Source organism: Pleurodeles waltl, chromosome 5 (genome assembly GCF_031143425.1).
Source record: "Pleurodeles waltl isolate 20211129_DDA chromosome 5, aPleWal1.hap1.20221129, whole genome shotgun sequence".
NCBI classification, from domain to species: domain Eukaryota; kingdom Metazoa; phylum Chordata; class Amphibia; order Caudata; family Salamandridae; genus Pleurodeles; species Pleurodeles waltl.
Window position 1 is genome coordinate 300,739,805 of NC_090444.1, and position 13,193 is coordinate 300,752,997.

At 40.3% G+C, this 13,193-nt stretch overlaps 1 protein-coding gene across 1 annotated transcript in view; it reads left to right on the forward strand.

Annotated features, from left to right (window-relative positions):
* The window catches only part of FOXN2 (forkhead box N2), a 112,235-nt gene that overhangs the window by 46,221 nt on the left and 52,821 nt on the right, over positions 1-13,193 (forward strand). Inside the window, exon 4 of the mRNA XM_069234041.1 lies at positions 9,843-9,907. Within this exon, the coding sequence (XP_069090142.1) occupies positions 9,843-9,907 (65 nt within the window). The remainder of the gene's footprint in view (positions 1-9,842; positions 9,908-13,193) is intronic.

The window sequence follows — 13,193 nt, forward strand, 5'->3', positions numbered from 1 at the left end:
CTCTCATGGAGCAAGGTAAGAATATACCTAAAGTGCCTAAAATCAGCACTGAACACTGCTGAGACCGTGACTGCGAGCAGGCGACCGGTGTCGGAGAAAACATTGAGAAGGCACGCCTGGCTGCGAGTTTCCAACTTCAAGAAGGAAGTACAAGCTACAATCAAAATTATACTGTTCTTTGGGGAACAGCTCTGAAAAAAATACAAGCAGCAAAGCAGATGACAGCCCTACAGTTTACAGGTCACAGAGGTGGTGATAACCCCCTTCCCGCCTGTCTACTTGTAGGGGTGAGTTTCCAGCCCACCACCCCACACAATCCATTTCAACAGGCATGTCGGGCACAGTTGCCAACCCAACAGTGACAGTATCAGATGCTACAGAGGCAGCCCCTTCACAAATAGGCAAGGTGCAGCGGACACGTCCAGAGGGACAGTCACAACCAACAAATGACTCTCAAAACCAGAGCCTTTCACCACATGCAATACCTGTGGGAGGGCGAATAGGAGCCTTCCTCCAAGAGAAAAGCAGATACTCAACATTGTCCAACAAGACTATTGCATAGAACAAATAAAACCGTACCAAGGCAGGGGCCAAAGGTAGCAACTCATACTAAGGAGTTAAAATTATTTCTACTTTGAGGTGAAAGAACTGTTACAGAAATAGGTGATATAAAAAGTATCTCCAAAGGAGATCAACCAAGGAAACTACTCAACATACTGCCTTGTCCCAAAACCAGACAAATCACTACAATCAATACTAGATATTTGCTTCTTAAGCAAGTTCATAAAGATACAAATATTAAAGATAACATTGCAAGAAGTAATTCCACAACTCTGGGAAGCGGATTATGTGTCAACCATAAACCTAAAGTATGCTTATCTATACATTCTAAGGAGCCACAGACACAAGGAGTTAATAGACTTCATAATATACAAGTCACTCTGCCAATTCAGAGTACTACCATTTGGAATAAAATCAGCACCCCAGCTGCTCATAAAATGCCTAGCGGTATACTTAAGAAAAAAAGTGACAGAGGGCCAAAGTCAGTTTGTACTACAATTAATTTAACTTCTGACTGCCAAATTCCAGGATTTCATAAGGTGAACTGTCTGACCTGCTGTAGAAAGAGTGTGAAATGAAAGTCGACAGGGTTTTCCTAACACACATTTAAATAACTAAGTCAACTGTACAGACATTTTAAAATATATTTCAGTAGTTGTGAAAGCCCATTTTTTTGTACTGTGATGAAAAAAATATTTTAATAGGATGAAACAAATCAAAACACTTTACTTTGTGATGTACAAAGAATAAGTGTTTTCTGAAACTCAATTTCCACAGATTACAATACATTATATAGTTTTATCAGTAAAGCTGCAAGCTAATGGGAAGGTTTTTCATAATTTCTTGGCAAATTACTGTCTGTAAATGACAGTGTGCGGCTACATCATGCTTTAGGAATATATTTATTAAATGTGAGTTTTTAAACATAAGCTGAAAAACACTCCTGCCCTGATAGCAATGTTATTGTAAACTGGATCATGGATCATGTGTCCCCCTCTATGTGGGCTACATTATTTTTATACATGGAGCAAAAGTTTAGTCTATTTCATGTAACAAATGAGGTTTTTTTTTTGTCCAGTAGAAATGCTTAGCTCACATACTTGAAGGTCCACTCATGTGAGAATGAAGAAGGCGACTCTGTAAACTAAAATATTTGCCTAGGATCGCACAATTTGAGACCTGTTTATGGTTGAAGTGCACTACAGTTATGGTCAAGTAGATTATTCAAGTTACTCAACCTGCAGGTATAGACACATTTTTATGATTTTTCCAGGCCTGTAGACAACGGGCTCCCTTTCCAAGTGCACAGGCAGCATAAAAATAGTGAAGGAAACGCTCCACAGACTGAAGTTGTTTGTAAACATGGGAAAGCCATTACCTATACTGTAAAGGGAAGAAGATCTTCCAATGAGCAAGGAATCAAGAGTGTTTCCTAGAAATAAGAGTACGAGCGATATCACACTTCCACAAGGGTCAGTCTCTGACAGTGAGAAAGTTGGTGGGGACGATGGCCTCCTGCATACCATTAATCCCATATGCAAGGCTGCACATGAGGCCGATCCAGGAATTGTTCCAGAACCAATGGTCACAGGTGACAGAGAGGTTTGAGGATCTAGTAGTTGTCACTCAGAAAGTACAAGAGGAAATGGCATTCTGGAAAGGAGAAAACGGAACAGTAAGGAGACCCTTCATACTACCAACTCAGATAGTGACCATCACCTCAGACTCCTGAGGTGCAGAGCCCAAACGGGGAATCTCCACATCAGAGGAGTCTGGAATGCAGAGGAAGCACTACAGCACATTAACATACTGGAACTAAAAACAGCGTTCCTAGCTTTAATCACCTTTCAGAAACCTCTAGATACTGAAAATCAATACAAGTTCAGACAGACAACACAACAACAATGTTCTACCTCAACTAACGGAGGGGAACAAAGTCCTTCGCCTAGTCGAGACTAGTGTAAGAAACATGGAAGTGGGCCATCCAGAAATAACCCTAACTGCAATACATCTACCAGGGGTAGACAATGTAGAGATTTAAAAGCTCAGACAATAGGCCTCCATCGTGCATGAGTGGGAGCTGGATCAGACAGTGGCAGTATGTGGAGAATGCACTGTTGTTATACTGCTAGGGAAATGTGCATATGCTTTTCTCCTGATCCTACTATTATCACTGGAGACCAACAAGTGCAGACAGTCACAAATGACACTAATCCTCATCGTTCCACTAGTGGGCAAGACAAACAAGGTTTTCTGAATGGCTAGAGGGGACACTACAATGTGAAGAGACAGTCAGCGCTGCATATCTGTGCAGTGGGGGAGGGTTCCCCATCCAGAACCAAACAACCTGAACGTGGGACCATGGTTTATGAGGACATAGAATTCAGACACTTGGGCCTCCGACAGAGAGCTATGGAAGTTCTAAAGGGAAGCAAGAAGGCCAACTACAAGGAAATGTTGCACTGCCAAGTGGGTGAGGTACACAAGGTGGTGTCAGAAATCAGACCTTCCAAGACAGAACATGACACCGCATTCATCTGATACCTTACACACCTGCTGGACAAAAATCGAACCTATGTGTCACTAAAGGTACACTTGGCAGCGATAGTGGCCTATACAAGTGAACACACAGGGAGAAGTTATTTCACTACACCAGTTGTCAGACTGTTCATGGAGGAAGCCCAAGAGAATAGCCCCACCAAGGTATGCACCTACATACATGTGGAACCTATACACAAATTTGTCACACTAAAGACAGCCTTCCTAATGGCAATGACATTGCTATGCAGAGTGAGCTGCAAGCACTTATAATCTGGGAACCATACCTGCAAATTCACAAAGACAGGGTAGTCCTGAGAACCAACCTACGCTTCCTGTTGTATCAGTTTCACATAAGCTCGGCAGCCCAGATACCCAGCTTTTTCAAGAGCCAGAGACTCAGGCCGAAAGAGCCCTACTTAGACTGAACACACGTAGAGCAACAATGCATTACCTGGAGAGAACAAAACTAAACAGGAAAGGGAAACCATTATGTGTATCATTCTCAGACAAGAGCAAAAAGATGGCTGTTAACAAGAACACAGTTGCTAGGTGGATAGCTCAGACACTTCAAAGACATCACAAAAAAGGCTGACAGACAACTGGAAACAAAGCCAAGAGCACACTTAACAAGGAAAAAAGAAGCAACCTTAGCGCTCTTGACAAACGTCCCAAGTGACATATGCATGGCAGCCACATGGTAGGCAGTCCATACATTCATAAAACATTACTGTATTGACATCCAGGTCAACAGGGAGTCACAATTGGGACAAAAAGTACTAAAATATGTTTTGCAACCTCAATCTCTTTTCTAAGCCAACCACCACAGTAATCAAAACAACTACAAAATTGATGCAGAGCGTGTGAATCCAGAATGATTCACGCTGCAAAATGAAATAGTTACTTACTGGTTGAAGAAGTTTTTGAGCTTGAAGAAATTTTTGGATTCACATGTGACTCACTCTCCTCTCCAGGAAATAAGGTGAGACAAAGAAGACAAGGAAAGTAGCAAACTACAAGACAGGGGGAACCCTATAGGACATTAAAAATGGACAATTGCCAGAAAAAAGAATCTGTAGATTGCGATCACTCACAGGTTCTTATGGGTCGGGCTTCTGACATTAGACAAAAAATGGACTGGGCACCAAATGGTGACAACAGATGACGTCCCCGAAAAAAAAAGACTGTAAAGGGAGAGTTCAATACCCAACTACTGGGTGGCATAATAATGAACAGCATTTGAATCCAAAAAAAGTATTCAAGCTGCAAAACTACTCTCACAGGCAAGTAACCATTTAGTTTCTTTTCAAAACAGCAGGTCAAATAGATGCAGAAATGATAAGGTCACCAATTCGGTGTCTAATTGTTATATGTGCATTACATAACATGGTATTCATTTGAGAGTTTTAACAAGGTTTTAAATAGATATTAGAGTACTCTATTTGCAAAGGAATTGGTAGTAAAATATTGTCCGTAAGGGCTGAAATCCTTGCTAAAATTGGAAAATATTTACTTCTGGAACCCATAAATTGAGGGACCTAGTGTGCAGTGAAAAGGATCACTAGGGCAGAGGCATGAAAGGCAGTATCTGACTTGACTGTCAATATATAAAAAATATAAAAAAAATCTGCAGCAAAGAAATTCGCAACAAGGACAAACATGAGAGTAAATCAGTTCGGCTTAATTGGTCACAAGGCTGCATTGTACAATATTGTGTGTGGTGAAGACACCTACTGTAGAGTTCTTTATGTGGCGACAAATCTCAGGGGAAAATAATAATGATTATCTAACTCTGGTGATTAATGTACTTGCTGGGCAGTTCTGTGTTTTGTTTAATCACAATTTTCACTTGGAAAATAGCCTTGAGGGCTAATATGTCTCCTGCAAAGCACACTGTGTAACTTGCAGATCAGATTATTATCTTAAGTAGATAGGTAAGTGGATTGCTGCGTATGACACAGATGCTTTTCTTACTTGCAGTTCATAAACTGCAACCCTTCTAAAACAGCATATTTAGGTTTAAAACGGCATCAAGGAACTACTTCCAAATTGGAAGGCATGGTTTTAGAACTTTGTTTTTTCCTCAGTATGTCGTTATTGAATAGCTGCTAAAACAAGCATTTTCAATGCAACTGGTCTCGCATTTGTTCAAGTAAGAGCAATTAGTGTTTTAAAGCAAAAAAAAAAACGCAGCGCGATCGCACTATGTAGAATGCAGGGCGATCGTGCTGCATGGAAAATAAACAGATAAAGTAGTCCGGACTCCAGGCTGAAAACATCGAGCCTCGTATGTTTTTGGTACTTTACCGGTGCTGTGTAGGTGAGCTAAACACCGGAAAAGGCATGACGTATGCATGCCTTTCACAAATGAAAGCAAGCGGATTTTAAAAGGCAAACCCACGAACCAATGTGAGTGACTGACGTGGCATAGGCGTGGTTTCAAGCCCAAAGAGAGATTACAGAATGGACGGAGCACTTTGTGCTCTCCTGTAAAAAAGATCTTTTCGGAAGTAATAAAGCTTTATTACTACAAAAACCTCAAGTACTGCGTTACCTTTCAACGCCCGACTTTGTGTTTGTTTCAGGCATTATATGTTAAATGATCATGCCAATCAGTAAATACTATATGTGACTCCCACACCTTATAACCCTCATTGTGTTATTTAACTGATCCTGTACATTGATTTTCACGTGTTTGAGTTATTATCAATGTACAAGGCTTGCGCTTGGACGCCATACATTAGGGTAAGTAGTGTTATTAAAGTTTTAAATAAAAAACAAATTAGTAAGTGCTGCTTTACTTATATTGTCTCTTTGAATAGTTATACAAAGATCTGCCTTTCTTACAGTATATTTATATCTTATATATATATATATAAGAGGCTGGCCAAAGTCAAAAACCTGCCTTCATTGTTTCCTTTAAGTACTTGTGAAGCGACAGAAAGTCATGTGCCTTAGTTTCTCTCCATTACATTGGCATGTAAGTAATATGCTCCAGATAGCTCCCAACCAGGATTATACTCGAACAAGAGGAGACCTGAGGTCCCCTAAAATTCAGTCTTTGTTCTGGGTTAAGCTGGAACTCAAACTAGGAAAGCCTCTTCACCGCCTGCAAGATTGATGCTCAGAACTGAATTCAGGCAACGTTTAAGAGCTGTTAATGGATCCCGGTGACAGCAGATTACACCAAGACAAATTCAGCATATTTTACCACTGGGTCCAACCCTAATCCCAATTATGACTCAAAATTAGCTTCCAGATCTGGCTGGATCCCCCTCATTTCTTGCAGTGGCTGCAATAGTACCTGGAGACACTGTTACTGAGTTTAAAAAAACAAGTAGTATGAACTCTGTGGGATACTTTCAATGTTTGACTGCACATTCTTTCTACATTTCGGCAGCATGGCTGATGTTGTTCAGACACAGACAGGCCAGCCATTTGTGTGCTTTTCGAACAGCAGTGCATCCACTATGGGACAGCAATTGAAGAGTGGTAAATAGCCAACCGAAAGTCTGCACCTTGTGAATTGCGGGCAACTAGATTGCTGACTGACCCCGGATGGCAGTCAGTAACAGCACACCACAACGCTCACCAAATGGAGTTCGTGAAAAACACGGAACAAATTTAAATAGGACCACAGTTTGAAGCAGATGTCTAAAGTAACCCATAACAACAAAAACAAGCATTGATAAATGCATTAGGTTTCGCCTGTGATTGATATTATTTTGTTTTTTGTTAGTTGTAGCTTGGTGAATAGATGTGTAATATAAGTTAATAACAGTCTGTTCAAGTGTTATGACTTGTTTTTTGATAAAGGCAACATAGCGCTTTTGTTTACATTTACATTCAATTCCATTGTCATTTAAGTGATAGACTCCAGATGACCCAACCAAGGTGATAATTTAATAAAAACCAGCAGAATCCCAGTACTTTTCAGCATTGATGGATACCAACAATTGTCAAGGCCTCATTAAGAATGTCCTGATAAGCCTACGGTAATACTGGTGATATTGCAATTACACCTGAACATGCAGGGCTCTGAATCCTCAAAAATAACAATTACTACCGCACAGGTATAAAACACTAAATTTAAGTCTAAAACACCACAAAAAGTGACAAGGTGAAATCAAACAAGCACAGCGCAAGCAAAACCTAAAAAAAAAGTAATCTTCTAAGGTGAAACGCTTCTGCGTATTAAGTATGTTTTGAATACACATCACTATATTCTGTTGTGATATTTGTTGCATGATCAACGTGATATTTTCAGGGCTCGGCTCATGCTCTTATAATCGACTCTGGCTAGGCTCTTCGAGTAAAGCATCCTGGAAAATTGCCCATTCTATCAGACAGGAGAAAAGCTAGATACAAACAAAAGAAATTCTAAGGCAGTCCAGAATACTTAAACATAACGGGAAACAAAACGAAAAATCTTACAAATACTACCACTGTACGCTGCGTCACCCCAGCCTTCTAGTCTGCTTTCCACAAAACTTGATAAATGTTCGTTCCCCTGAAGCTTGTTGGCCTGGTATAGAAAAAGGCACCACTGGCCATGCGGCTGGGTTAAATATTGTATAGAAAATGATTGCTGAGAAACCATCCATTTTTAGCCACTGTAAAAAAGTATATTTTGAAAGTTTTACAAATTATTTCCTTAACTGGGAGTTAATGTGCATACAAAGTGTAATAAAAGAATATTGTTTAGTTGTTTTTATTTTTTCGATTTTATTGCAATTTTCCATTTAATTGTGTTTCCTTATAATTATCTTTCGTTAAAAATGTTACTTTAGTTTTTGATGTATTTTATTTTTCTTAAAAATGTTTTCCCACAATTTGGTTTCCTATAGTGTGGTTTCTCAATTTTTGTTTTCAATTAATTCACTTGCATCAGCACATTTAACCCCCGACTAAAGCTGAAGAGACTCCAGCCCTAGGAAAATTCACAGAAGCCCACTTCTTAAAAACGAATTGCTCCAAAAGTAAAATCCTCTGTTTTCACAGTAAAAAAAGGTTTAAATGCAACAGTTTCTGCTGGTCATTGGGGGCTCACAAACTTGAAAGGGTAAACTCATCTACTTTTTGGGGTAAAATTGCGGGAAACTCAGCGAAGGGGCGCATATAGAACATAAACAACGCAAGGCTCCTTCGCAGGCTGACGGCTTCAATGCCCTTTTATAGGGCAACCGGCAGGAGACATTTTAAACATCTCTTAGAGGTATACCAGGCAAAGATTCCTCTGTCTTTACTTCATGGCTTAAAGCATGTTGAGGTTTCTAAATGTTTTTTAGTTAAATTAGAGGGCCGCGTCCTGAGGAATCTTGAATCCACAAACACAGGCTTCTCAGCAGCAACATTACGGCTTGAGATGGGCTTGCAAAGCGCATTTGTTCAGGGAGTGGCTGGGGTCATACTTTGGGTGGTTTGCTTGATGAGCTGTGATGATGATTCTCTGAGGTTGCTGTTAAAAAAATAAAAATAAAAAAAAATGTTGGTGGCAGCAGGTCGAAGTACACCATTGCCAGGAATTTTACATCATATGCCATAGATATCTTACAGATACATCCCGCCTCCAATCCCACACTTCTTCCGTTACAGGGCTTTCAGCCTGTCTCTGATACTATATTATTGAAGGAAATGCAGCCCTACCTCAGTTGGAACCTGCCTCATGGCGTCAGACGATTCTGGCTCCTACTGCGACAGGGGCTACTCCCTCTCAACACATTGCAGGCTAGATGGTATGGATCCTCAGCCACTTGTAATATCTGTCAAAATGGTGTTCAAGACCGGAATCATGTTGTTTTCTTATGTCCGGCTTTGCTGTTATTCGGTCGTAGATGGTTGAGTCCTATCTGTCTTAAACTTTCACTTTGCAGTGCTTCAGAATTATTGCAGGCCTTCTCTGTTCCCCCAAACGCAATGTTTTGCCATAGAATTTTTAACTTTTTAAAATGCTTTTTATCTGTTTATTTACTTAATCATTTAATTACTTTGCAGAAATGGGGACTGTAAACTGCTAATGATGGTCTTGGTTTTTAAATTTTATGGTCTTTTGATATGTTTGCTTTATGTGGACCTCCATGGGAGTTCCGTGTCATGAATAAAATAATCTTGAGTAAACTAGTCAAAAAGCACTACTTGCAGATCTTACAGACAGCACAAGCGCTGCATAGGCTGGACCTAAAAATGTCCCAAAAAGCGCATGAAAACAGTACTTCGGTACCGGGAAACTGATAAGAGAAGCACACTTAGAGAAAGCATTGGTAATTGCAAGAAAATAGTGTGCCAGCCAATAGAAATGGAGGAAAGGTAAGTGGCGAGCACAGGACCTAAGGAAAGCAAGAGTAGGTGGGACATAAGACCCATTTAGAAATGTATTTAATACAATAGATTTCACAAGCACAGCACACGCGATATACAGGCAAAACCTAACAAGGTGAAGGTGCAAAGACAACTGAGCAGCCTCATTCAAGGGCTATCTTACTGAACAGTGCAACAATTCTGTTTCAAGGTTGTGAAAATGTAACAAATTTAGTTTTGTAAGATATGAGAATGGCTGTTTTAAGTGTTCATGTGAAGTGATTGTAACTTTACTTTGCAATCTTTACTTGTGTAGTTTGTCATTTTTTTTAAAGATGTTTTGGTCTACTGGGCATTACATAACTTTACAAAGCTGTCCTATTAAACTATTACGATATATTATGGAATATTTTGTTAACATTTGTTTTCACTGTGTTTTCTTTCAGAGGGTCCTCACCTCCTTGCTACTTAACGTCAGTAATTAAGCAGAATCACGGACGATCTATAAAAGGTACATCTTTTTTATCTCTATGCCCTGTAAAATAGTTACTGTTTAAACGTTCTATTGCAGAATGTACAATAATTGTTGTAGTAGATGCTATTGGGATGAAGCTGAAATGTTTTGTCATTGTATACATCAGTTACCTGTGTCTGTTTCAAGGTGGTGCTTTTCCCCTCTATCCCAGCTTCTATAGTGGGGTAAGGAATGCAAATTTGTGAGTTTTTATTCTACCAATATTCTGTTGAGAAAAATAAAGTAAGTCCCTTTTAGTTGCTGTTTTTTTGGTGCGTCTTTTCTCATGAAATTGTGGCTGGTGGCAGAGTTTTTTATGACCATAAAAAGGCCAGAATATGTGAGAAAGGTTCTGGTTAAAGGGGTGTTTTGAGCTAACTGAGATCTGACAGCAATTTATTATGACAAAAGCGAACTGCAAGCCAGAAAAATATGCAGGAAAAAACGAGTCCTGGTGCCTTGCCTATGGAATACACTGAATCCTTTACTGAGGAACACTTATCTTCAGTCTGTAACACTCAAAGGAGTCCATTGAGCCCCAACCTACAATCACAGAAGCTACTCCCCACCATTAAGAATGGACTGAACTCTGCTGAAGGGAAACCGAAGGACCATATGGACCTACACTAAAAGTGATTTGAGTCTCTTTAGCTTTAGTCGGTGGTTAAATGTGCTGATGTAAGTGAATTAATTGAAAACTAAAATTGAGAAACTGCACTGCAGGAAACCAAATTGTGGGAAAACAATTTTAACAAAAATAAAATGCATCAAAAACTAAAGTAACATTTTTAACGAAAGATAATTATAAAGAAACACAATTAAATGGAAAATTGCAATAAAATGGAAAAAGTAAAAACAACTAAACAATATTATTTTATTATACTTCGTATGTACATTAAGTCCCAGTTAAGGAAATAAGTTGTAAAACTTTCAAAATACACTTTTTTACAGTGGCTAAAAATGGATGGTTTCTCAGTAATCATTTTCCATGCAATATTTAACCCTTCCTCGCTCTATCTGGATATAGAAATAAATATATAATGTGTATATTTGGGAACATGTATATTTATATCAATAATAATAATATATATTCAGACACTAAAATGTTTCACAAAATTAGTGCAAACAGCATTGATGTGTGGTGTGCACTAGTGTTACCTAGATAATCCATTGTTTAATTTTAATAAAACTGTCTGGAAGCCTTGTGCATGCATTTCTTTATGAAATTTGATATAAATAGATGAACAGACTGACAGATGGTATAGGTATGAACAGTGCTTAATTTGTGCTTGTTGTTTCCGGTGCTCTGCACCGGCACTTATTTTTGAGGGCTGACACTTTTCTGCCTCAGGCATTTACTTTGAGCAAAAGACACATATTGGAAAGACGGATGGAGAGAAAAACGAAAAAACATCACAATGGGAGAAAGCAGAAAGCAGAAAGCTGCAAGGATGAGTTGAGGATTGAAGAGGCCCGAGATGGCTTCAGGATTACGCTTCCTCAGTATTCTGTGTTCGCACATTTAATTGCAGCAGCCGCATGTTTGAGTGGCGGGCTGTGTGCACCGGCACTTTTTTTATTTACAAATTAAGCACTGGGTATAAGGCTTCTTGTGAACTTTGCAACAAAACAACAGAGAATACTCTCTGAAGATTAATTGCATTGACAATAAGCATGCAAACAGCAAATTATAAAAAGGCATTCTCCAAATTGGTTTCTATAAAATATTAATTGCTTGGTCTCCATCTTCAGATTCTTTTTTTTCTGCTGTTGGGTCTTAATTCACTGGAGGTAGCACCTGGATTGGCAGATGGAATGTTTTTGAGGATAAGCGAGGAAGAACCAGAGGGAACCAAAGAAAAACAAAAGGACACGGGAGCTCATCGGTTTCCACAGTCTCAGGGTTTTTCAACCCTAGCAGAACGGAAGGTGCTGAACTGCATGGCCATTGAATGCTGTTGGGCATGGAAAACACACCACCAAGGTCCTGCCCCAAATGCTACCACAGGTCTCTGCAGAAGGATAATAATAAAGTCTGCAACTTGTGTCTGCCCAAGTACCATACACTATAGTGCTACAATGCCTGTGCTGAAATTTAGCGAAAGACCTTCAAAGTGAAGTAAAACAGGTGGGCACACTACGCCATAGCACAAGTGCAAAACACAGACACCCACGGCACAGGAGGCCTATAGTGATTATGCAAAAATAGATCACACAACAAGATTCTGGCACAAGGCACCGGATGACACATCTATGTATAAAGCAGTGGTGGAGGTGGTGGCAGACACTTAAGGCGTCAAGTTTGAGGAGGAGCAAGGGAAGTTGTGCTTATTGCTTGAAACCTAACTGCTATTACTAAGAAGGAGACCGTTTCTTTCAGTGTTTCCAAGTATGGTCAACCTGGGGAGCCTTCAAGGAGCTAGCCATGTCTAAGGCTGTCACTCCACATGTGCAGGGAAAAATTAAGACACTCTGTACAAGACTTCCCTCAACATCAGGATGTCAGTGGCTGTTGATTCCATAATTGTCTCAACAACACACGAGTGAGCAAATTCACTGCTATCAGTGAGCTCACCACTCGGAGCCTGCGAGTGGATATGGTGGGCAGGAAGATGGAGCGATCAGCAGTGGTCCATTGGAGAATCTCTAGTTCCAACATGCTCCTGAACCTTTGTGTTAAACTGCAGCAGAAGTCGAGGGAGATTGGAATTCACCTACAACACCTCTCACAGCAATGTCAAAAGCATTAGGTGAGGAGGAAAAGATGATCAGCATTACCTGCTTGAAATCAGACCCAGACCCTGCTGATATCGCCAGTAGGCAATTCTGCACCAAGGCCACACTCAGGAAGCCCCACCTGGCTAAAGTTATTGGGGGGGCGCAAGCAACAGGTGCAAGCAACGGTGGTGAACATGCCCCTTTGGGAGAGCAGTGGACGTATCCCTTCAGAGAATGAGAAAGGACAATGAAGCAGGTAAGTTCAGGGGCATACAGCAATTCAGATGAAAAATCAGAGAATGAGTTAACGAGGGCGCCCACAGCTCTCCCATGCTTTCTTTGCTGCGCAGCACATCCATACTGCAATGATGCAGCAGAAATAGCCTTTTCGAGAGAGGGCATGTAGAAGAGGCACAGCACCAAGAGGGGCTGGCCCACCAGCAAGTGCCTCCACAGGACACCCACCCCTGCACTGAACACTAGTATGGGACAGAATCGTATGATTACTCAGGGAGTAACACAACTTCACCTGCGACAAATTGATACACAACATAATCTGACATTG